Raw genomic sequence first — 27,169 nt, 5'->3', positions numbered from 1 at the left:
CAAAGAAGATAAGCATCACTATCCCCGTTTTACAGATGGGGAAACTGAGGCATAGAGTGGCAAAGTAATTTGCCCAAGATCACCCAGCAGACCCAGAACAGAGCTGGGAATAGAACACAGGTCTTCCCACCCCCACCCCATGCTGCATACTGTGGGCCACACTGCCCTCTTATCAGTTTTGGTACATTTCTCACTTCTGAGAGGTCCATGGCATATGTGACATATTAGACATAAATCACACAGTGAGGTTTGTAGTAGAAGATTCCAGTCTGTATTAAACAAATATTTGCCTAGTGTGGGCAGCCTGGCTCTGGGAGCCAGTGAGGGGGGAGAGGGCTAGAGGATGGGCACTAAAATTTTAAATCTGCTTAGCAGCTGGGAGTCATTTCAGTCATTGTTATAATATGTAAACTCCTGAGAAGACTATAGGAGCTCTCATTATGGGTCAGGAGTGTTTCAATTTGTATTTTTCTCCCTTGACATGCATTGGTGGATGTATAGAAAGTCTGCTTAATCTTCGCAGTAAATTACAGATATTAGTGTAGTGCATCTTACAATAGTTATAATGCACTTGGTTAACTTACTCAAATCATGTTAAATACCTTTTTAGTATTGATTTCTATAGACAACGTTCTTAAATAGTTGACACATGGTTTAAGAACTAAGAAATGGTTGTTACAGCTCAGTTGACCAGTGGAAGGGGGAAAAGGCCAAGAAATCATAGATAATAGCAGAATGGTGCAATAAAACATCTTGCATCATCTTGTTACCATTCTGGAGAACAGTCCTTTAATGCAGGGCCCGACAAACCCCGGGCGCCAGGTCGCTATGATGCCTAGGAATTTAATTCTGGTGCCTAGTATTTCTGCCAATGAAAGATTAGGTCTCGGGGAGCAGCCACCACGCTCTGGCCAGGACGCCACTGCGTTCATGTGGCATTGGGACCAGGAGGAGGGAATGCTGCGGTGCTCCAGCTGGGGCGCCCTGCCGCTGGGCCCATGTTGTGGGAGCGGGGCAGGGGGGAAGGGGTGGGGCCGGGAGGGGAGAGCAGCTGCCATGCTCCAGCCAGGGCAACCCGCTGCTGGGCCTACGTTGTGGGAGAGAGGTGGGGCCGGGGGGGAGCACTGCGGTTGCTGCACTCCAGCCAGTGTTCCCTGCCACTGGGCCCCTGTTGTGGGAAAGGGGTGGGGCTGGGAGGGGAGAACGGCTGCTGCGCTCTGGTGGGGCGCGCTGCTGGGCCCACATTGTCTGGCTCCTTAATTTTGGGACTGGCTCCTAGCTACGATGCAAATTTGTCGAGCCCTGCTTTAATGCATTTGGGTGCATCTCTGCAGTCAATGGGGCTCTGTTCTGGCACAGCAGTGCATTCACATGCTGTGAATTACTGAATCAGGGCTTTAGCTTGTTATATTGTGGTTTAAGAAATTTCAACTATAATAAAATTTTCAAATCAAGATGCAAGTTTTACTCATGTAAAAGTAGTAAACAGTCTTGAAAAATTCATACAACAGTTGTAAAAAGAGATACAGACTTTAGTGTTGGATGAGCATGTTCCCAGAATAAATATGAAATATTTTATATTACGTCAGTTGTACCCTTCTCCAGTCCTTACGCTATGTGCTGTAGTATAATATCTGGTAAATTGTTTTGATTAAGGTTTACACTATCAATATCAAAGTTACTAAACACAGTAGAAAGTACCCTTTAACAATAAACAGTGTCTCTGAATCACAAGTAGATAGAACTCAGTCCTCTTTTTGTGGATGAATGGTGGTTGTTAGCATTTCCTTAAGGTAAAAGCAATAAGAAAAAAAAAGCTGAAAATGTTTACATAAGGATTGCATTTTGGAGTATCATTTTACTTTAGAGGTAAATAATACCAGCAGTGCCATATAGGTGACATGTGACTCCCCCCTTAAGTAAGCTGATGTTTATTTGGATCAAAATATTTAAACAGCTGAGACACCATGTGACAAAACTATTACTGTTGTAGTGTTGTAACTATGTTGGTCCCAGAATATGAGACCCAAAATGGGTGAGGTAATATCTTTTATTTAGTCTTCATCTCTGTGGCGCTTGAAAGTTTGTCTATTTCACCAACAAAAGTTGGTTCAGTAAAAGATACTACCTCACCCTCCTTGTATCTCATAAAACTGTTACTGTCAAACAGACTTTGTCCTGAAAGGAGTAATCAGATTTTATTTAAATAGTGACTTTGTAGCTGTATGTCAAACTGCAGTAGAAATGTGTGCTCCTTGCAATAAAATTTTGATCTGTGATTATTTTAATATAAATTTTAAAATAAAGGGGTTTAGAAATAAGCCATAAGATTTTTTCCTTTGAGCCAAAACACAAATGGTTTAATGCCAAATAGTGTTGATCTATGAATGAATCCATTCACCATTATAATAAACCAAAAGTTAAAACTGTCTACAGCTAGTGTCTTTTTACTACAAGCTTTTAACAATACATTATAGAACCTGTGCTCAGACAAATGCTATAAGCCTACAATTTAGAGGATAAAGTTGCATCTTCTAATCAAAGTGAAAAGTATTATGTGATGTGCTTTATGCAGAATTAGTTGCCAGATTTCACTTCCCCAAGAGAACATTATGTCCAATAACAAGTATCCCAAACAGCTACCATGTTAATAAACCAGTCTGAGATTCTTTCATTTAGCATCTGACCAAAGCATTCAGTATACAGCCTGATTGTGTTGTTAGTTCGTCTTCCACTACTTAGTATTGTGCATGCCTTCCTAACACTAGAAAAAAATCCAAATGTTAACTGTAATGGATAATATGGACATTTTTAAGTGAAAGAGTGAGAATTCTTCAGATCACAGCTAATTTACAATTCATTTCAGTCTACGGTATCATACAGGCTTTCTTTCCCATCCTTGTAAATCATAGACATTTCACAGCTAGATCTGGTGGGTATTTGTAATCTGGTTGTGAAAGAGAATAAAATTAAGAACTCTGAAACACACTTGTTTCAGAACTTTATGCCTCCATGTTGCTGGTTTATGTAGGATTAAAACATTGATACAGGTTTCTTAATTTTTTATAGTGCTCACATGAAAGTTGTGTTGAGTATAAAACCTGTTTGAAAAGTGTCTCCCTATTTGTGGCACACAAGTAATGAAGGCATGTTAACCTTGAAATATGAAGCCACCCTTAGCATTTGCTGGTAATGTTTGGAATGTTCATGGCTGACATTTATTTATAGACCTAGACCATTAAGATTCTATAAGCAGGACCAGCTACAGAAGAGGGTTCAATTTAGGTCAAGTGAAAGTTTGTCTCCCAAAGCATAGAAAAAATGTATATTTCATATTGTTCCTCCTCCTTAATCTCTGCTGATAATCATTTGAATTGCATTGTTCTCTAGTAGTGGTGATAGAACATGATGCCCTGTCAAAATGTTGTTTGTTAATAGCAGCATACTGCATGGAATAGGCCATTCTAGACAGATGAGAGAAAATTGCTACAATAAATGCATGAAATGTAAATGAGATCTTAATTTTTTCCCGTTTGCTTTACAGTTAGACTGGAGTTGTATGCAAATGTTCTTCCTTTTTACCAAGATGTATTGACTGTACTGAACGCTTTTCTGTTAGTTTTTTAGAATTATTTCCATAAACCCAAGTTTCAAGTTCTACAATGGAGATTATTAGCTGAATTTTAAAAGATAATGCCTAATCATTAACAGTCTCTTCATCATTAGGATCTATAAAATTGACCAGTTTGGCATGTGGAAATCAGCACATCTGGGCCTGTGATACTAGTGGCGGCGTTTACTTTCGGGTAGGAACTCAGCCTCTAAACCCAAGTTTGATGCTTCCTGCGTGGATAATGATTGAGCCACCTGTACAGGTAAAACAGTCAATCATAAATTTTTAAATGTGGTAATTGAACTTTCTGCCTTGAAAATGAAGGAACTTCAACCCTTTTCCTTCTGAAAAGATGGCAGATGAGGATCCTGAAAACTGAGAGTTTAAGAATATAAAAACTTCCATACTGGGTCAGACTAATGGTCCAGCTAGCCTAGTATCCTGTCTCTGACAGTGGCCTGTACTAGAGCTTCAGGGGAAGGGTACAAAACAGGACAGTTGGAGTGATCCACCCAGTCTTCCCCTCCTAGCTTCTGGCAGTCAAATTTAGGGTCACCCCAAGCACGGGGTTGCATCCCTGACCATCATGGATAATAGTCATCGATGGACCTGTCCTCCATGAACTTATCTAGTTCTTTTTTTGAATCCAGTTATGCTTTTGGCCATCACAACATCCCATGGCAATGAGTTCCACAAGTTAATTGTGCATTGTGAGGAAAAAGTACTTCCTCTTGTTTGTATTAAACCTGCTGCCTGTTAATTTCATCAGCTGACCCATTTTTTGTATTGTGGGAAAGGGAAAAGAACACTTTTTTCCACCGCATCATTCATGATTTTATAGATCACTATCCGATTCCCTTTTATAGTCTTTCTTAAACTGAATAGCCCTAATCTTTAGTTTCGCCTCATATGTAAATCATTCCATACCCCTGATTATCTTTGTTGCCCTTTTCTGAACCTCTTCCAGTTCTACTATATCCTTTTTGAGTTGGGGCAACTGGAACTAGACACAATATTCAAAGTGTGAATGCACCATAGATTTATATAGTGGCATCATCATATTTTTGGTCTTATTTTTTTTTATCCCTTTCCTATTAGTTCCTAATAGTCTGTTAGCCTTTTTGACCATTGCTGCACGTTGAGCTGAAGTTTTCAGAGAACTATCCACATTGATACCAAGATCTCTTAAATTGCGTGGTAACAGCTAATTTAGACCCATCATTTTGTATATGTAGTTGGAATTTATTTTTTCCATTGTGCATTACTTTGCACTTCTCAACACTGAATTTAATCTGCCATTTTGTTGCCCAGTCACCCAGTTTTGTTAGATTCCCCCTGTAACTCATCACCGCCAGCTTTGGACTTACCTTGAATAATTTTGTATCATCTGTAGACTTTGACACTTTACTGTTCACTCCCTTTTCCCGATAACTAATGATTATGTTGAGCAATACAGGTCCCAGTACAGATCTTTGAGGGACACTGGAAGTGCTGTTCACCACTTGCCATTGTGAAAATTGATGGTTTATTCCTACTCTTTTCCTTCTTTTAGCCAGTTATTGATCTATGAAAGGACCTTTCCTCTTATTCCATGGCTACTTAGTTTCCTTAAAAGCCTTTGGTGAGGGACCTTGTCAAGGCTTTCTGAAAATTCAATACACTATATTGGCTGGGTAACCCTTGTCCATGTACTCTATTAGATTGGTGAGACGTAACTTTCCTTTACAAAAGCCTCATTGACTCTTCCCCAACAAATCATGTTCATCTATGTGTCCGATGATTCTGTCATTTACTATAGTTTGTATCAATGTGCCCAGTGCTGACGTTAGGCCTGCAATTGCCATGTTCAAATTTTGTAATTCCTAGATCTCGAAATGCTACAGGACTTCTTGGAGTTTGTTAAAGACAGTAACTTATCCTGAAAATATGTTCTTCCTGCCCAATGCCCCCACACAATTTGTGTAATTCTATTTTAAAGAATTTTTCTTAACTGTTGCAAAGCTCATAGTGTCTTGTTTCCATCATTACTAAGAATGGCAGATTTTATTAAAACAGCTGCTTTATAGGCATGTAATAGAACCAAGAGATACTTATCTATTTATCTACTCGCCAGAAGAGTAAACTTGCTAGGCAGCAGTAGATATATAAAGATGAGGGCGTGGAGACCCGCTATTACTCACCCAGTGCACCCAGTGGTGAGAAGCCCATCTTCCTTCCCTTCCCTGCCACTCCACACCCTTCAAACATTTATTCACATACATATGTGCTGATAAGGCAGTGGTTCTGGGGTTCCTCTCAGGCTGTCGTCTCTGGACTCTGGGGGCTTCATTTTTCAATTTTTTTGTACATTTGGAACACCACTTCTCTGCTGCAGGAAGGGAGAATGTTTCCCATCTCTTCCCTAGCTTCCTGTGAACTAAGGTGGGTGAGTATCTCTTATTCAAAACTTCTCCGGACTCTCGTCATCTTCTCTCATAAGTAACTCCAGTGTCTGCCTTGACTGCAGCTGTATAGGTTTTCTAAGCAGGAGTGTGAATTTGGCTTGATTAATAGTTCCCTGCAGGGTTCTGAATAACAGTAAGAAAACTGACCAGAGACTATTAATTTCATTCTGTTTCTGCTTGGCATTAGAGTCCATAGAACTGACTGCAGATTCAGGAAAATAACTTTGGATCAGTTAACTTTCTAAAGGTGAACTGCATATTATCTTTATAACCATAAAGGGTAGAAACTTATGCTTTTATTTCCATAAAAATCAGGGCCTGATATTCAGGGGCACTGAGCACCCTGTGGCTTCCACTGGATTTGTGCTTGGCATAGCACAGCTGTAAATCCCATCTTTACCTTTTTGCAGAAGGTGTTGATGTAGGGTCCCCTAACTTTTCAGGGCAAGCTTCCCAATTGCAATTGGTGAGTATAGTTTTCAAGCTCATATAAGCTTTTTATATAAAGCTTATGTTATGTGTATGTGTGTATTCCTAAATGGCAACTTATTAAATGTGGCTGGTACTTACTGACCTACTATACTTACTGTTCATTAAACTTACTTTTAGAAAGATTGTGGGTTATGGTGCTGCTATATAATAATTCATTTTGAATAACACATGGGCAAAGAGATAAAATGAAGTTTTGAAATATAAAATTTGGATGTGTGGGTTTTTTGTTTTTTTTTAATTTGCTAGTGGAGCAAAAAGTGGCTAGTGTGGTGTTCTTCACTGTGATAAAACCGCAATCTTCCAGTCACATTAACAACATTACAGAATTTTTCTCGAATATTTTAAAATGCAGTGTTCTTAAAAGTTCATAGTATGGAATGAAGGTAAATCACAGCCAGAATAATTGCAACAGCTTGTTGTTTTTACATCATTCCCTCTTAGCTTTGCTTGTCTTGTGACTGCCAGCTCCTTTTCTCTCAGGGGATTAGTGATGGCAGTAAAAGGGGAGCAGGGATCAGAGAAATAAGGCTCTGAATTGCACCTCATAATTTAGCACATCAGTGCTCAGGCTTCTTGACTGCTTGGGATTGACTGATGTGAGACTGATAGGTGGTGGGTCCTTTTTTTGAAGAGGAGGGTGTTTTGCAGAGGAGAGGGACAGATCAATAAGTTACCACCAACTGTCCTTTGAGCAATGACTATAGCAAGAGAAGATAGATTATGTAACTTGCTGTTCTGTGGCTGCTGCAGATGGTTCATTCTGACATAATCAGTAATAGGCAAAGTTTCTGCCTATAGACTATGTAGAAAGCGGGGGGAGGGGGAATTAAAATACCAGTTATGGATTTTTCCCATAAGTAAAATTACTTAAAATGAAAACAAAAATGCAAAAGCACCACCAACCTGTTTTCTACTTTATCTGAGCTTTCCAACAGAGAAAATATCAAATTAAAGTAATCTCTGACAATCCATTAGCTTTTACTAACTGGATAAGGCTGAACATAGTTATTTGCTACAGCTCCCAGAGCATCTGGGTGACATGGTCTTCACCATCAGATGCAGTGTTTCTAGTGGATAACTTTCTTGTACCCAGAGCAGTGTAGTTCTTTCATGTCCTCTAGCCAAATTTCAGCATTGCAAATTTAATAAGTCAATATCAAAAGGCAAAAAATTCAAACTATTTATTGCAGGGAAAATGAAAACTGATGGGTTATATAATAGGCCTGAGGCAATTCCAGGGCATTAGATCAAGTCATTACAAGAGCATTAAAAGGACAATTATTAATGCACATATGAAGATTGAATGCAAAATAAGAAAATACATTAAAATGATTTCCAAATGCTAACTTAGCATTTGGCTAGCAAATGTAACAAATCAATGCCTGATTAATGAGCCATTCATTGAATAATATCTAGTATACTTTTATCTGCTCCTTTATTGATATTTGTCCCTTAATTGACTTGACAGAGTTTATACTGCATCATTATATATTCATTGCAGCAAGAGTATTGTCAGAAATATTTATGAACAGTTCAATGATATTTTCTATTTAAAGAAGAAAATCAAAGGACAAAACTGTTTCAGTTGCTTGAGGTACAGAAGCTCTCTCAAAATATAGAATGTATGTAGCTAGTTTTAAATTTCAATCTCTCATGAATGTCAAAAAGAATAGGATTTTCTGTATCCCAGAGCTCATGAAGTGCCCATAAGCTACTACAGGCTCTGCTTTAACAGTACATCTTTGGAATACTGATACCATCATAGCATTCCTTATATATTAATATTCAAGCAGTTTCATAGGCTATATTCAGAAATAATGCAGTCTTAATAAGTCTTGAATCAGAATAAAATCAGCTAAGAATTAAACCCCACCTCTACTTTTAAGAAAGGTGAATCTGATACATGCATTCTGTATTATTAATTTGTTCTAAATCATTAGCTACCCTAAAACTGATAGGTAGGCAATCCTGTTCTCATCATCTCTCCATCCTCTTCCCCCCAATCTGGATCCCTTCATGTAAAAGAAGGTATGCTATATCATCTTGTTTGTTTCTTCTTTGTCTTATTCAACATCTTAGAATTGTGGTCAGTAAGAAGACAAGATTAAGTGCTGTGAAAAATATTGAATGGTGATTTGCTAGACTTCTAGTTGTTGCATTTTGTAGTTTCTACGCTTCTAAAAGTCACATGTTTAAAACTGTCAATGATCCCTTTGCCTTAAGGGAGCTGCCATATAAAACCATTGACTAGACTGATCAAAAATCTGTGATATGATTTGACTACAGCAAATACAGAGAACATTTCATTTTATTGCTTACATGCAATACAAAGATAACACTACACTATATTGTGTATCTGGATACACCGTGCTATAGAATGTTCATGAAATATAAATACAGATTTAGCGCTTCCAAGACACCCAGTCTAAAGAAATAAAGTAGACACAATTACAAAAATAGACAGAGAAAAAGCAATTCACCTACTAATCTCTACTCCACTTTATAACAAAGACTTTGTGGAGAGAATAAGGTGGAATGAAGTTACCATGTTTAAACCAAATTTTTAATTTAATTCGTGACTACCACTGAAGGGAAAGAATTTACCTAATTAGATGGCTACTGTTTGACCACTGTGTGTAACTGCCATCCACTCTTTAATTAGCAAATGAGTACTGCTCATGTAAATGATCTCTTGTAGTCTGAGCATTTCAAGTTAGTGAATCCTGAAAATTTTTCTACATTTCCTCTAAGCAGCCTACTTCTAACAATCATAAGCTCCTTAGGACAGACACAGGGTTTTTGTTCTGTTTGTGCTGTGCCTAGCATGATGGGGGTCCAAGAGTAGGCCTGGTCCAAGAGTAGGCCTCCTAAGCACTATAGGAGTACAAATAATAAATCTATATTCTTTTGTCTGGTCTTTCAGCTTGACTTTACCATCAACAGAAAACTGCTAGAATTCTAACTGCACTAAGATGGATAATATAATTTTCTGCACAAATGTTAAAAATCTGTGACCCATTCAAATTTCATTGTGTATCGTAACCAATCATTAAAACTGCCTAAGAAGAAACAGTATTGTAAAAAGGGAGAGGTAAACAATGAGGTGGCAAAGTTTGCAGATGATACAAAATTGTTCAAGATATTTAAGTTCAAAGCTGACTGCACAGAACTGAGAAGGGGTTTCACAAAACTGACTAGGCAAGAAAATGGCAGATGGAATTCAGTATTGATAAAGGTAAAGTAATGCACATGAGAAAACATAATCTCAACTATACTTACAAAATGATTGAGGTCTAGATTAGCTGTTACCACTCATGAAAGAGATCTTGGAGTCTTAGTGGATGGTTCTCTGAAAAGATCTGCTCTACGTGCAGCAGCAGCAGCAAAAAAAGCTAACAAAATGTTAGGAACCATGGGGAAACAGGTAAATTATAAAACAGAAAAAATGATAATGCCACTATATAAATCTAAGGTATGCCTACACTTTGAATACTGCATGAGGTTCTGGTCACCCCATCTCAAAAAAGATTTATTAGAAGTGGAAAGAGTACAGAGAAGGGCAACAAAAATGATTTGGGATATGGAACAGCTTCCATCTGAGGAGAGGTTAGAAAGACTGGAACTGCTCATCTTAGAAAAGAGACGACTAAATGGGATATGATAGAGGTTTATAAAATCATAAATGGTGTGGAGAAAAGTGACTCAGTGTTTACTCTTTCACATAACAGAAAATCCAAGGGTCACCCAGTGAAATTAAGAAGGATGCACTTCTTCACACAACGCACAGTCAACCTATGGAACTTATTGCCAGGTGATGCTGTGAATGCCCAAAAGTATAACTTGAGTTCAAAAAATAATTAGATACGTTAATGGAGGATAGGTCCATCGATGGCAATTAACCAAGATGGTCAGGGACACCATCCCAAGCTCTGGGTGTCCCCAAGCATATGAATGCTAGAATCTGGAACTGGACAACGGGATGGATCACTCGATAATTGCCCTGGTCTGTTCATTCCCTCTGAAGCATCTGGCGCTGGCCACTGTCAGAAGACAGGATACTGGGGTAGATGGACCATTGCCTTGACCCCGTAAGGCCATTCAGTCAAAGTTTTTGCAGAAACAAAATAACATTGGCTGGTTCCGGTTTTAGTACCTTCCTGGTTCTTTATCTGTAGTATCGGTTCTTGCTTAGTCTCTTTGCAGATGAAAGAGAAACACGATTGACTCCCTGGTGCTAACCCTCAGATATTTTGACCATTTATCTAAGAGGACAAAAGGAAACAAAACCATACTAAGCATGTAGCATGTAAATCTATGGGTCTGTGCCCAATCATCCCTTCTTTCTTCATGTAGGCCCCAATCCTATGAAATAAACCAAGTGACCTCTGAGGAACTGAGTGCCATCAACTTCAGTGATCTTGTGAATGTTCAGCACCTGGCAGGAAGTGCTGAGCACTCCACAATATCAGACTCTAATTTTGGATCATACCTTTGCTTGGCACCTGGAACTTTAATTGGAATTTTGGGAAGAGCTCCTCTGAAGTGAATCTTACAGTATTGTCATCAATTTTAGCAATTTCTGTATTGGGGGTGATTTTTAATTTTAACTTAAGTTTCTCTAGAATCTGCCTTAGTCTTGAAAGTATTTACAGTGGAGCACAGAAGATAGTTCATCTGAAGTCTAACATCTGTTTTCATTTGCAATATGAATAGATTTTGCCTGACTATCCTAGAGATGCTTTCCGATACTACTATGAATACTGCTAGAAAGATAGTACACTTTAGTAACCTGTCTGACTCTAACATACAGACCAGTCCAGATTAGCCTCTGGAGGAACTGGTGCCAGCCCTCCTTAGCCACATGGGACCTATTCAAGGCAGTGATGGCAGAAAGGACTTTCCTAGAGGAATGTTTTGCTTCCCCCTCCTTCTTCCCCCCAATTGAAAAGAGAAAAGATGTGGCAATGCTCCACATGAGTGTTTCAGTGCATGTTACAAATCAGTGAAACTGGATAATTACAGCATATCAAGGCTTTCACTAAAGTGGCTTACTCAGCTGATTTAGAATTTCATAGCATCTCATTTCAAATATTTGCTTTTTCTTAATATCAGGGTTTTATTTTGTTAGAAACCACCTCTGTAGTTGAAGTATTTTAATTAGCAGGCAATCATTTATACAGGTGTGCACACACACACTTCCATCACTTTTAATGAAAACTATTTAAAGTTCTTGTTTCATATGATTCCATTGTCCAGTGAGAGAGACAGAATTTTCCTCTTCCTGCAGGTCAGGAAAGCCAATGTTAATATACTCTCTGCTGTTTTTGCTAAAAATTCTAGCCTTCCAGAAGTTTGTTTCAAGATACTGCTACTATCCTGGTACAGGAAGTATACGTACAGTCTGTCACACATTTGATAGCTACTGTTATTGTACCAAAAATGTTTTCTCCACACCCGAAAGACTTTGGAACTAGATTACTGCAATATATGTTGTTCTTCTATGTTACTTTTAAAAACATTCATCTTAAACTGGTATTTTCACTTTCTTCTCTTTAGGTTATTTGACAAAGAAAGCAAATGTTAATTTCAGGGTAAACAGGCTTTTTCACTGTAGTAATTTTCAATGAATATCTTCAAAAATGAAGTTTGGGAGTGGAGGGACCATTCCACCTTCAAATCTCCATTTGCTTGTTCCTCCAAATCAAATAAAATCTGGGTTATTAAAATGCACCCATGCATCCATCATTTGATACATTTTCATCAGTGTGTTAAATCTATACCTTGTAATTTTAAAAAAAATATTCCTTAACCATTCTCTTTACAGGTTTATGTAACTGAAAAGATAATCTTCAACGTCTAACTTGTCTCTGGCATGACTTTCTATAAAACGTTTAGAACAAGGTACTTAAGTACGTGCCTTGACTTGAGTGGAACTACTCACATGCTTGAAGTTAGGTGTCTGATGGAACACTTGCTGAATGGGATGCCCTTCATCTGAGATTTAGAGAGAGAGGTATAAAATGATTCCTCCTGGCATAAATTAATTCACAAAAAAATTGTCATTAAAGGACTAGATTCCGGATGCTTAATAGAGCCAGGGCTGCTCTTTTCAGAGTGGGCTTAAGGTCATCTGGTTTTAGAGGCCAAGAAGGACTGGACCTGGTCAGTACTTAAGTGTGAGACCTTCAAAGGAACAAAGTCTGTAGAACAAGAGTATCTTTTGAGCAACATTTGCTTGTAGTCCTAAGGTAGGACTAGTAATAACAGACACAGATTCTTATCCTTTGTGCAGATGTTCCTTGTTCATTGCTTCTGCAAGGAAAGATGAATCATAAACAATCTATCTTTTACTCACCAACTTCCTGAATTCTGCAATGGCCAGATCAGGCTTTGTGACTCTTCTGGGTTGGAACACATTTGTTTGTTAATACTTAGCTGTTTAGTTGTTAGTATAGCTGTTTAATTGCCTTTATATGCATGTAACTGTTGTTGAAAAAGATGGCAGTTTCACAACAAGATCCTATTTTCAAAGGTTTATAAATTTTAGTTCAAAGGGTACTTTAAAAAATTTTACTGTTCACTCTTAAGTTAAGGGGAAATTTTTTGGAAAGTTTGAAGAAAACCTGCCCCTCAGTACTCAAGTGGTGGACCTCTAACAATTTTAATCTTTAAAATCTTAGCATTTAGTCAATTAACATAGCTTTTTGTTTGTTTGCACCGAAGTCAGGAAATTCAGCACAGCAACCTTATCTCTGCCCTGTTGTCTGTGCTTTACAGTAGAGTTTCTTGGTCCCAGGATATTAGTGATGCAAAGTGGGTGAGGTAATATATTTTATCTCTTGGTGAGAGAAACCAGCTTTCAAGCTTACACAGAGCTCTTCAAGACCTGAAGTAGTTTCTTGTTATATGATCAAACAATTCTGTGTGACATTGTGTGATGTTCCGCAATAATACACTATAATGAAAAGGAACTGGGCTATTATCTATACTGCTTCTCAAAAAAGAGTGTAAAATGTTGAAAATTGTTATGTTAAAATGTCACCATTTTTAATGAATCTGGGATATGCAAAGGGACAGATTAAGGGTTGCTGTAGGACCTGCGTATTGGCATTTCCTAATGTCTTTGCAATTAGTCTTTAACTCAGTAGAATGTGAATAACCAAGGTGTGTAGTTATGATATCTATGGAACAAACTTCAATATTTCTACAGTTTTGAAATTGGAGGTTTTCTGTACCTTCAGCCCTCTTACCAGGCACTTTGCTCTTTGGGGGTATATAGACACTGCAAAAATAAATAAATAAATAAATAAATAAACCTTGTGGCAATGTGTCTTAGAGCCCCAGTCAACTGATGTGGGCTTGCAGGGCTCACACTATGGAGCTAAAAATGGTAGGGTAGATATTCTCACTCAGGCTAAAGGTAGGGCTCTGAAAGCTAGCTAGGGAGGAGGTTCAGAGGCTAAGAGGGAACTTCTGCACTGCTGTTTTTGGCATCATAGCATGAGTCCAAGTCAATTGACTCAGGCTCCAAGACTTGCTGCCCTGAGGTTTTTTGCAGTGTAAACATACCCTAAGGCCCTCATACTATAAATACACGTAACTGTCACTTAAGCACATGAGCAGTCCTGCTGAAACCAATAGGGCTATTCGTGCTTAAAGTTGAGTAAGAGTGTGCACTGAAGAGCTGCCTCATCCTCTTCACTTGGATTTATGCTCAACATGTGAGCTGTTTCAAGCAGCTGAGATTAAAAAAAATAATTCCCCCTGCCCTCTCCCCCTGCTAAAATAAAACCTCACTCAAATGCCTACCTTGTTGTCCTCTCAAAAGTGAATCAGGTTAAAGCAAGTATGGAAATAATGCTGGTCTTGTATTCAGAACTGTATTCAGTCCTGGATTAATGGCTGTTTAAAGAAGATGCTTGCAAGTTTTTAAAAAAAATTTGAAAAAAGCATATTTGGTATAAATAACATTCAGATTATTAAAACAACTTTATATCCAAATAGTATTTTTCTGTTGCAATCATATACTTGCTTTTAACACTTACTTCTCTAGAGCATAAGATAACCTAGACATGGAGGTCCTAGACATAATAAGGGAAGGATACTTCATCCCCTTCCCATCTATCCCACTTCACCACCCTCCTCCCTATCCCTCTTCAGGTACTCCTCTCACGAGCTTGTTCTGTGTGGAGAAATAGAACATCTTCTGCAACTGGGAGCCATAGAACAGGCTCCCTCCCACCACAGGGGAAAGGGGTTTCTAATCCCACTATTTTCTGATTCAGAAGAAGTCTGGCAGCTGGCATCCCATTCTGGACCTTTGCAATCTAAACAAATTAATCAAACTACAATGTTTCAAGATGGTTACCCTTTCCACTATTATCACAGCACTGGAACGGGGACTGGTTCTTGGCCTTCAACCTACAAGCAGCGTACTTTCATTTTTCTATACACGCTGTCCACAGATGGTTCTTCCGGTTCATCGTGGGCACCAACCACTCTGAGTACAACTTTCTGCCCTACAGAGACTCCAAAGTTCTCACGGTAGTCGCTGCCTACCTAAGGAAACAAGGAATTGTCGTTTTTTCCATACTTGAATGACTTTCCTCAAGGCCCCATCCGAAAATGATGCTCTGAGCCTGTTCACGAAGTTAGGCCTCCTTCTGAACCTAGAAAAGTCTACTCTAATACCAGTACAACAGCTGGAATTCATCAGCGCACACTTGGATGTCATACAAGCCAGAGGCTTCCTACCATCTCTCAGGTTCTTGGCTCTAACAGATCTGGTATCTACTGCATGGGTCTATCCCCAGATCTCTATCCAAATGTGTCTCCAGCTTCTATGTCACATGACAGTGGCCACATTTGATCAGGCACGCAAGATTCCACATGCGATGCCTTCAAGCATGGCTCCATACGGTATATCTTCTTCACAAACACACTAAACATCTGTCTCGGAGTTTCTTTCCTACAGCCACCACTGACTATGATCCTAACCACCGATGCCTCCCTAATCAGTTGGGGAGCACATCGACCTGAGCACACAGTGCAGGGCACATGGTCATCCAACAAATCCACCTTACAGATCGATCTCCTAGAACTATAAGTGGTCTGCAATGCCTGCTGACACTTTCTACCCCTCTCAAGTCATATCATAAGAGTGATGCCAGACAATCTCTCCTGCATGTATTACATCAACAGGCAGGGGCAGAGCAAGGTCCCAATCTCCATTCTCAGAGGCGCTCAAACTGGCGTATAAGAACGGCCATGCTGGGTCAGACCAATGGTCCATTTAGCCCAGTGTCCTGTCTTCTGACAGTGGCCAATACCAGGTGATTACCTGTTCTGTTCATTCCCTCTGAAGCATCAAGTGGTTCATCCACCTGTCGCCCATTCCCAGCTTCTGGCAAACAGAGACTAGGGACACTTCAGAACATGGTTTTTCATCCCTGCCCATCGGGGCTGTTAGTGATGGACCTATCCTCCATGAACTTATCTAGTTCTTCTTTGAACCCTGTTATAGTCTTGGTCTTCACAACATTCTCTGGCAAAGAGTTCCATGGGCTGACTGAGTGATGTGTGAAGAAATACTTCCTTTTGTTTGTTTTAAACCTGCTTCCTATTATCATTTGGTGATTCCTAGTTCTAGTGTTATAGGAAGAAGTAAATAACACTTCCTTATTTACTTTTTCCAACAGTCATGATTTTATAGATCTCTATCATATTCCCTCCCCCCCAGTCATCTCTTTTCCAAGCTGAAAAGTCTTATTAACCTCTCCTCATATGAAAGCTGTTTCATACCTCTAATCATTTTTGTTGTCCTGTTCTGTACCTTTTCCAATTCCAATATATCTTTTTTTTGAGATGGGATGATCAGATCTGAATGCAGTACTCAAGATGTGGGCATACCATGGATTTATAAAGAGGCAATACATTATTTTCTGTCTTATTATTCATCCCTTTCCTAATGATTCCCAACATTGTTAGCTTTTTTGACTGCTGCTGCATATTGAGTGGATGTTTTCAGAGAACTATTCAGAATGATTCCAAAATCTCTTCTTGACTGATAATAGCTAATTTTAGACCCCATCATTTATGTATAGTTGGGATTGTTTTCCAATGCACATTACGTTACATTTATCGACATTGAATTTCATCTGCCATTTTGTTGCCCAGTCACCCAATTTTGTAACTCTTCGCAGTCTGCTTTGGACTTCACTATCTTGAGTAGCACAACATCCAGAACAACATCTCCATTTCAGCAGCGTACCCCCCTGGACACCAGAACTCCACCATAGACATAGTGAGCAGGACGTTCTGACAGGATCATGAGTGGGAATTGGATATGTGAGCACTTCAACTCATATTCAACCAAGGGGACCGCCCCACCATAGATTTCCTTGCCACTTCACACAATGCCTGCTGCCCTCAACTCTGTTCCAGAGCGGGACTGAAACATGGATTGCTGGGAGACACTTTTCTCATAACATGAAATGCACCACTCCTTTATGCCTTCCCTTCCTTTCCCCTCCTGTTCTGAGTGCTTTGCAAAATACAAATAACCGCAACATGGCCTCATCAAGTATGCCATTCTAACCACCTCCGCATGATGATATGTTAACTGATCTCTCTCTACACATAACACCAGGGCTTCTTTCAGGGTGCATTCTCCATCCCAATCCACAAATGCTCTGTCTCAAAGCCTGGCACCTCCTTGGTTCCAGGATTCAGAAATTTGTTCAGACTGTCAATCAAATGCTTTTGACTAGCGGGCATGATGCAGCCAGATATGCTTACGTTCACAAATGGACTAGATTTCACTGCTGGTGCGCCTCACGTCAAGTTAATGCAACACACACTGTGCTACCACTTAACCTTGATTACATGTTACACCTTAAATGGTCAGAATTAGACAACAGCTCCATTAGGGTACTTTTGGCGGCAATCACTACTTTTCACCCCTTCATTATTCCGTCCTTGCACACCTGCTCACAAGACACTTTTTGAAGGATATCCAAAATCTTTATCCCCATATATGAGTCCTGACTGCTGCCTGGGATCTCAGCCTAGTCCTACGTTTCTGACTAGACCCCCCCATTTGCATAGAGTAGCTTACATATCTCCCAGTGACTTCCTAACTTGTGCTTACCGCAGCATCTTCACTTCGCTGGGCCGACGGGGAAATGCAGTCCCGTCAACGCAGCGTTACTCTTTTTTTCCGGGGGGGTGAATTTATTAAATTGACTTAGAGATCGATTGAGCGGGTCTCCACTTCTGCTCAATCGATCCCAAAGAATCAATCTGACGGCAGCAAATTTGCCTCCGTCAGTAAAGACATACCCTATGTAGATCTCACAGTATGTCTATCGTGGAATTCGTAAGATAAAGATATAATCTCCTAGCTCAGTCAGAACACACTCCAGATGTTCGTTATCTACCTCAATACCATTTCTTAATGTCCCCATTGATGACATTTGTAAAACTGCTGCATGGTATCGACATACACGTTCGCCCTGCACTATGCTGTTACACGCAATGCTGCAGCAGACACTCTCCTAGGGCATACTGTCCTCTCTTCAGTAGTACATGTCACTCCAAAGCCCCAGCCTCCCAACTATGGGCAGTGCCTTATAGTCATCTACAGTGGAGCATCCATAGAGGGACACATCTCGAAGAACTTCTGTTATTGCACAGAGTGATTACCTTCTCTTACCTCCCATATTCACAAAGTGTAAAACACACATGGGATATTTATTTGTATTACAGTACTGCCTAGAATTTGCAACAGAGATCAGTGTCCCATTATGCAATATACTACACAAACATAAGAGTCTGTATCAAAGAGCTTACAGCCTAAACGTATAGTGTGGACAAAAGAATGCAATACAAACTCAGGGATGATTGGCAAATGCAATGTTGTTATTGCCATGGTTTTTGCACTCAAATGCAATGGAAAGCATAACAAGATGTGCTAGAAAGTTTACATCTCCATCACGACTGCATAAATGGTTCTCTTAACGTCCATGCTAAGGAGTTAGTCGGGAGTTCAGTTGTGTAATTTAACTTTGTGGAAAACCAATTATGTAGCATATGTTTCAGGTCTATAATAGGAGATACGAAAGATACTCATCTTTCCAAGTGCATACCTATGCACTCAGATTAAGATTTCCATCACGGATAAAATTAGTAAAATGAGCTGTTAGGGTTTGATTTAGATTACTGATGAGACATCAGATAATCCCGGCTCATTCAGCTTTATTCGTCAAACACAGAACAGCACCACACTAAAAGAAAGCTATACTTTACCCTGGAATCCGTTTGCAGCATAATACCTCACATCATAGGTCTGCTTCACAAGTAGGAGTTCAAGCCTACTTGTATTTATACAGGAGTTGTTTACAATTAATGAAACATTACTCAAGACTTATGCACCAGTTCTTAACAATTTCTCATCTTGTTTTGAACAGTGTTTAACCAAAGTCAGCAAAATTGGAGACTTTCTGTACTATCATAAGTTGGTACCGAGGTTTGTTGGTCAAGCGTCAACAAAATCATCCATCTTCTTCCCTAGTACGCTGTGCAAGCTGTATGTAGCACACTTAGTGTATCTGGCAAGCTTCAACACAACGTACATCTGACAGATGTATACATTTTCTGACAGATTCTACAGATACACAGACCAGAAGTTATTGGGAGTTTACCTACTAGTATATTGGCATTACAGCAAGGCACCCTGAGGGCATGATTCACAGTTTAGCATAATTTATAAGGTATACAAAGCCTTCTAGAGGTAGGTAGGGGTGTGTGTGTGTGTGTGTGTGTGTGTAGGCTAACAGATGACAGGATAAGAGGGTGTGTTTGGTGTTAGCTCTATTCCGCATAGATTAAAGGGCATTTTAGAGCATATAGCGTGCAGGTATGAAAAATGTCATGGTAAAGTTGATATAGCCACCATGATGAGTCAACTACAGTGAAAAAATTGTTTTGTTTTGTTTTTTTGTTTTTTTTTTTGTTTTTTTTTAAAGTTCCTGAAGTGCCACAGAATTTCTTTGGTGGTTGAACTGTTGCATGAGACAGGCCTGCTGCCTCTCCTGGTATATTTCCTAGGAGCTAAAAATTGCAAAGGCCAAGTTCCCACCTAGTAAAGAAATAGTATGCTTTTGTGTAGGTCTGATCTTCCCTGGACTTTGAGTCTACATGAAAAACATGGCACAAGAAGCAGATACTGTAGTAGGCATCTTGAGGTGGTCTTTACAGGGATAAAAAGAAGCAGAGAGAGTTTAGAGAGAGCTATGAAGGCAGCCTGAAAGGAAAGATGTGGAGAATCTGAGAGAGACTGACATTGAGTCAGAATTTTAAAGTTTAAGTGCAAAGTAGGTAAGTCCACATGTGCACAAGCTCAGTTTGGCAAAGGGATATGTGTATGCTCCTAAAATAGATACCTGCAGAGATTGTGTGTATCTCACATTGACAATGCTGCCCAGCACACATGTGAGAACATAGAATCACAGGGTTGGGCCCTTGGAAGATCATCTAGTCCAGCCCCCTGTGTTGAGGCAGGGCCAAGAACGCTTACACCTTTTAGGGATGGACTTTGTTTAACCTGTTCTTAAAAACCTCCAGTGATGGGGATTCCACAGCCTCCTTTGGAAGTCTAATCCAGAGTTTAACTACCTTTATAGTTAGAAAGTTTTTCCTAATATCTGATCTAAATCTCATTTGCTTAAAGCCCATTACTTCTTGTCCTACATTCAATAAAGCCCATTACTTCTTGTCCTACATTCAGTGGACATTGAGAACAATTGATCTTTATAACAACGGTTTTCAAACATGTTAAGGGCTTATCAGGTCCCCCCATAGTCTTCTTTTCTCAAGACTAATCATGCCCTTTTTAACCTTTCCTCATAGGTCAAGTTTTCTAAACCTTTTACTATTTTTGTTGCTGTCCTCTGAACTCTTTGGTTTGTCCACATCTTTTTTAAAATGTGGTGTCCAGAATTGGACACAGTATTCTGGCTGAGGCCTCGCCAGTACTGAGTAGATTGGGGCAGTTCTCTCTTGTGTCTTGCATACAACACTCTTGTTAATATACTTCAGAATGATGATAGCCTTTTTTGTGTCCTGTTTACTTGTATTCAATTTGTGACCCACTATAGCCCTCAGATTATTTTTAGTAGTACTATTGTCTAGCTAGTTATTCCCTATTTGGTGGTTATGTATTTGAGGTTTCCTTCCTCAGTGTAGTATTTTATGCTTGTCTTTATTGACTTTCATCATGTTGATTTCAGACCAATTCTTCAAGGTTGTTTTCAGTTCTAATCCTGTCCTTCAAAGTGCTTACAACCCCTCCAAGTTTGGTATGAGCCACACATTTTATAAATATACTCTACACTCCATTATCCATGTCATTAATGTATTGGACCCAGGACAAACCCGTGCAGCATCCCAAGTGATACGTGCTCCCAGTTGTGCATCCATTTCATAGTAATATAATCTAAGTCACATTTGCCTAGTTCTTTGCTGGGAATGTCATGTGGGGCTGCGTCCAAAGGGTACTAAAATCATGTCTACAGCTTTCCTCTATGCGCTTAGCCAATAACCCTGTCAATGAAGGAAATAAGGTTGATGTGGCATGATTTGTTTCTGATAAATCCTTGTTGGCTATTACTTATTACCCTATTAGACTCTAGATGCTTGCAAATTGATTATAAGTACATGATAATAAATACATCTTTTCCTTGTAAGGTGGTGACTTTTTAAAGCAGTAGCTGTCATGTTCAATGGAGTTCTCCTAAAGTTCATCTAGATGGAAGCATTTTTTTGTTCTGATATGCAATTTTTTATGATATTTGCATTTGTTATGCTTCCTGACTTTTACCTTGCTACAAAACAACCCCATAAATGACATGCAGCAAATATTCTAGTCAGAAACATTTGGTTTTGAAGGGCATATAAGTTCCCCTCTGCTCATTCAAAGTTCCCAGAGTTCAGTGGGAGTCTTTATTGAGTCAGGACTTGATGCCTGGGAATAAAGTGAGGGGAATGTTTCACTTGGGCTCCCAGGAAACCAGAATTTCAGATACTCTAGTGGAAATACGGGTGCTCCACAGCTAAGAAGATGTATCTGCATCTACACTATGAGCTAAGGGTGTGATTCCTTTGCTTGTATATTCATACTTGTGCTATCTCAAGTATAAATAGTACAGTAGTGATAGCAGACGCATGACTGAGCCATGCCAAGTACAAACCTGCCTACAAGGTGGAACAGTTTCTGCCTGAAACTGGTGAGTTTGTACTTGATATTGGCTCATACTTGAGCTGTACTTCTATTTATACCTGTGCTAGCTCAATGAAAGCTAGCGTGACCATGTGTCTTTGAGCATGGGAATCACAACCCCCCAGCTTGCAGTGTAGACATAAACAGCAAAGACAGATCCCTTCAGCAATGGTGGGGGAAGTAAAGTCACCAGATGGTCCTAAATGTGAGAAACTTGGACTTCTAAAATGTCCAGTGTGTGTGTTTTGTCAATACAGGTCAAGTTTTAAATGTGTTGGGAGAATTTGAGAAGGCAAGTAAGAAAATAATGTATTGGTGCACCTGTCAGTCTGCAAAAGAAGGTTTCTGATATGAATTTACGAATAACTTTTAATTTCATCCTATCCCAATTGCAATGCTGACTGATTTGCTTATATGAACATTGGAACAATAAAGTTTAGGTTTGGAGTTACTGAACTTGGATGTTGCAAATTAAAATATACAATTTTTTATTAATAAAACACTTTGCTTTTGGAAGCAAAGTAGCATCAATTTATGTAGGTTCAGATTTTTTCTTTTTTGAAACTTTATGGAATTAACAGAGGAAATGTTACATTTTACAATTTACATGGTAACTGTGCAGTGGGTTCTGTATTTGGAAAACTCAGATTTTTTTTCGTCTTTAGTTTTTGACATATTTTATTACTACCATAGCCGATATCTATAAGAGAGTGAAATGTCGAATTTTAAAAGTTGTACTGGCTGAAATTTTAAGTATTGTGTTTTGTTTCTAGCCAGTGGGAATAAACTTGTTCAGTGTTCATTCAAGTCCAAATGATCAGATGCTATGGGCAATTGATAGCAAGTGGAATGTCCATGTACGAATAGGAATTACAGAAGAAATGCCAGTAGGCACTGATTGGGAACATGTACCAGGTAAAAATAACTAAACATTCCTATGAGCTTCCTCCCACACATTCAATCCCTGAAACACTTAAATTCTGTTTTTATTTTAATGAGCTGTTTCAATGCCAAGCATGCTAGATTGTTGTAATTAACACTGATTTAGTTACCAGATAATCTTTGTTTTGACTTGAGTATGTCTCTTAAATATGGTCTCACTTTCATTTAACATTGTAAGTGCCCCTTGCTGAGAAATTTCAGATTCTGGAAGTGTTTCCATTGTAGAACAGGCTGCACCATACCACTTCCAAGTTGCTGCAGTCAGTGGTGCTGGTGGGGCACTCTTTGCTCTGAGTTGGTACTAAAGCAATGGCCAGCAAGAAGTTTGGGCCTGCTGGGTACCTGAAAGTTCTGTCTTTGAATGTGACATAAAAATCAGGGTCCTGCCCCCCTGTGATTATTAAAAACTTAATCTCATTTTGCAAGGCTACGTGTATTAATCCCCTTGTCCTGGGCAAATTCCATTTTAGGTCATCACAATCTGCCTGCCAGAAAGTTTGGTTTAAGTTGGATACAGTATTCTTCTTGATCACCCTGTCCTAAATGGCTGAGTAGTGTTGCTGTGCGCTTCTTAAAAGTTCACACGTTCCACTTCAGAGATGACTGCATTTCAGTCAGGGGGATCTGATTTTGGAGGGGCGGGGAAGAATTATATACATCCACACAATCCTTTGAGCTCAGTTTGGCTAAAGGGGGCAAAATAAATGTATGATTATTCTCACTTTCATAATATTGAGGAAAATATCATGTCCACCTTACCTCTCAAGACCAAATTCTTCCTCCATGCGTGAACAAGCTCTTTAAAGTTAAAGGGATGGTTAAGAAATACGGAAAACTTGACAGCCTTGGTCCCTTTATTGCTAGAGACTTTTCTCATGGGGCATATACAGGGTGAAGTATAAGAAAGTATTTAGTTATTTCCTTCATGTGTTTCCATTTAGGATTGCAGGCATGTCAGCTGGCTATAAGTACAAGAACTGTTTGGGCACGCTGTCCAAATGGAGATGTAGCACGTCGGTATGGCATTACTGACAAAAACCCAGCCGGAGACTATTGGAAAAAGATTCCAGGAAGTGTGTCATGTTTAACAGGCAAGTCAGTTCTGCATGATGATCTGAAACCTTCAGTGACTGATCCTGTGATGGATGTGTTGTGTTCTGCATGATGTTGCTCAGATTAATTATTAGTAAAGATTAAGACTGTTTTAAGTGCTGCTGTGTCCTTATTTGACCTTGAGTCATCAATTGAGCTATTATAATCCTTCTCCCCTTACCATCTCCAAAATCATCCCTGGGTCCAGTTAGAAAAATCTAGCAAAATAAGATGCTTTTTGAGTGTTTGCAACTGGAACATACTGCTTTAATTAAAATCTGGATAACTTTTGCTTGGCAGTGACACCTCTAGATGAACTGTGGGCGATAGGTTCTTCAGGATACCTTCTTCAGCGCCTCACTAAGACATTCAGTCATTCACCTAGCTTGCAAAAAAGTAGTGATACTTCCGTTTTGCTTCACCCTGACGATTTTGAAGATGAATGGGAAGTGATATGAAGGCACTCAACCATGTGAAGCAGTGGAATAGCAAGAAAGCGATGCTCTGATTTTCTGTGACATGCATACAGAATGTTGGGGTTTAAAGCCACTTGTATTTAAAATGCAATATTAGCACTTTTCTACTAAAAAACTGACTTGTCAAATAATCCCCAAATTGTACATTACATGTTTGTTCCATTATTTCTTGGGAAACAGTAAGTGTGGCATACTGAAATTGTTAAATTGTTTTACCCTACCAGCTCATTTGGAAATATAATTCTAAGTTAACCTTATTAGCAACTAAAGTGAATATTTTACAATAGCATGAACACTAATTATATATGTACTTCCTTTGAGAAGGACTTCTGTTACATTAAATATTTCTCAAACAGCAGAAACATTAAATATTTCTCAATTTCTTCTTGTACTTGAAACTCCAGATAGAGAAATGCCGTCAATCTGTTGTATGAATTTAAGATGATCCCAGTAGGGACTTAAAATGTATTATACAGCACTGGTGTCAAAATGAACATTGTTTGGACCATTTTCATTTCAAAATCTCCAAGGCGTCACTAACTTTCCATCTCTTGAAATTTGGGTTCAAAACCTGGCTTCATTCACAGATGAGAAATTGGGAAATTATCCTAATCTCAGGTGGACATTTGTCCACTCCACCTATCTGTAAACTGACTCTGCTCTATGAAGTCCAGGGCTGGAATAGCAGCAAAGTTGTAGGTCAGGTTTCTGGAACATTGGCAGGCTTGTGCGAGGCAGCTTTTCTGGAACCTGTTGCACTATTTGTGCCTGTTTTTTATGTTTATGGTGTGGATTCATTTTTTTAAGTATCAAATTCAGATGGTTTTAAAATATGGGAATTAATAGATATAATGTCCCATAAAGAGTTTGTGATATTGTGGGGAAGTGTTTAACAATATTGTAATTTTTAGCTACATTAGCTAAATTTTGAAGTGTCTTAACAAATGTTGCAGCAGAGGTGTTTAATGAACAGGGCAATGTGCTGAATAAATTAATCAGTGCTGTTTGTTTTTCTTTATATTTTAAATGTTTTCTAAAGGATACCTCATTTTTAAACTCTAGAATTGTGGATGAAAAGAACTTGAGTTCAGTGATGTAAGTGGAAGAATTTTTCTTTGTGTTCATTCAAAACTCATACATCATCAGAATGTTTAAACAGCTGCTAACCAATGCTGTAAATGAGCCAGCTTCAGGAGATGTGGAGAGAAAATTCACTATTGAGGACCTCAGAGTCAGTGCATAGAAAAAGACCTGTTTTCCTTTTAACCTCTGTTCTCTTTCAAAATAGCTCTTGCACGTTCTCTACTTGGTTTGGAATAGACACAGCGCAAGGTTTGAATGTAATCTGACTTGAGAGAGAACTAACTTGGTTCACTTTTTTAATATAGCCTGTGTAGTATTGACTTGGTTCTGTCTGATCTTGAAATCTGGGGTGATGGCAGGGAAAGGTCAAATTTGTTTCCCTTTGACAGCTGATCTGTTTTGATTTCTTTCTCATCTGTATATGGCAACTGCCATAGAGTTTCTTTTTTTAGTCTGTCTGACACTGCACTGTAATGGATTCAGCTTCTGAAGTCAGTTTGTTTTATACAAGCATGGCAGGGTGTTTTGAGAGCCCCTGGGCATGTGGAAATTCAGTTTAAAAGTATATCATGGCAGCTTCCAAGTCAGCCGGTTCAGAGGAGGGACAAGACATCTTCTCCACTCCCTGTCAAGGACCAGATGCTTAGAAACAACGATGTTAAATACTAACACTTTTTTATTACACTTTTAGAAAGTCGTCTCAGTAATGGCTTAAGCTTCCTAGCTGTTTATATACTATGTAACACTGTACTTTGCTTTGTTCATTAATATTAATTGGTGTTGAATGCCCTTCTAAATTGATGAGACTTTTTTGTGTAATTTGATTAAACCTGAACCCAGATAATAATTTTAAACACTTTTAACCTCTTTACTTTGCTTTATTTCAGTACTTTTTATTTGGTTTTATTTTCTGTTGTGCTTTGAGACAAGTGCAATAAACTAGACTTTTTTCAAACTACTGTGTTCAGATCCTCAATTACTATATGACTGACAAATAGGTAAGGGAGTTTATCCTGGGAGCATCTCTTGATGCTGGAGAGACATACCATATGAAACACCTCACAGCAATGGCTGGAAGGGCCAGACACTATGGTGATGGTGGCAGTATAAGAACCTGGATACATTAAAGAACACTTAATTTCTGTTTCCAAAGCATCATATGCGTTCATCAAAGCGCTCTGAGCACTGTACAATATAAGATATTCAAAGTGTAAAAAATACTATTCCCTTATTGCAAACTTGTCACCCCCAGCTTTGACTTAGGGCTCTGTAGATTTTAGTCCTTAGAGTCCTAGTCAGAGTTTAAGGTCAGAAGGGACCCAGTAGATCATCTGGTCCTACCTCCTGTATATCACAGGACATCACCCAACCCTTGTGCACTAAATCCAACAACCAAAGTGTAGCCCGAGTATTACAGGCTACAGAAGACTAGACTATTATGTGCCAGAAGGAGAGAAGATCACCTGTTTATACAGCTCATGTCTTTGATCTTGGCCTTCTGTAACAGCAGACAGGGTCACCCAATGAAATTAATAGGCAACAGGTCTAAAACAAACAAAAGGAAGTACTTCGCACAACACAGAGTCAACCTGTAGAAATTGTGAAGGCCATAAGTGTAACTGAGTTCAAAAAAGAATTAGATAAGTTCATGGAGGATAAGTCCATCAATAACTACTAGCCAAGATGGTCAGGGATGCAACCCCATCCCCTGACTGCCAAATGCAGGGACTAGACAACGGAATGGATCACT

At 39.1% G+C, this 27,169-nt stretch overlaps 1 protein-coding gene across 4 annotated transcripts in view; it reads left to right on the top strand.

The window, feature by feature from the left end:
- The window catches only part of TECPR2 (tectonin beta-propeller repeat containing 2), a 70,146-nt gene extending 43,593 nt beyond the window's left edge, over positions 1 to 26,553 (top strand). The window contains exons 17-20 of one of the 4 annotated variants that reach the window (XM_067555027.1): positions 3,727 to 3,875; positions 22,600 to 22,741; positions 23,710 to 23,859; positions 24,161 to 26,553. In XM_067555027.1, the coding sequence (XP_067411128.1) occupies positions 3,727 to 3,875; positions 22,600 to 22,741; positions 23,710 to 23,859; positions 24,161 to 24,318 (599 nt within the window). In that variant the 3' untranslated portion in view covers positions 24,319 to 26,553. Of the gene's footprint in view, positions 1 to 3,726; positions 3,876 to 12,105; positions 12,272 to 22,599; positions 22,742 to 23,709; positions 23,860 to 24,160 lie in introns of those variants that run through there. The other 3 variants (XR_010921163.1, XM_067555028.1, XM_067555029.1) reach the window with 3 other exon arrangements.
- Positions 26,554 to 27,169: the final 616 nt, after the last annotated feature.

The sequence above is a fragment of the Emydura macquarii genome, unplaced genomic scaffold (assembly GCF_026122565.2).
Source record: "Emydura macquarii macquarii isolate MOO-44397 ecotype Brisbane River unplaced genomic scaffold, CSIRO-AGI_Emac_v2 contig_1551, whole genome shotgun sequence".
In the NCBI taxonomy this organism is placed as follows: Eukaryota; Metazoa; Chordata; order Testudines; family Chelidae; genus Emydura; species Emydura macquarii.
This window is presented reverse-complemented; position numbering and strand designations above follow the sequence as displayed.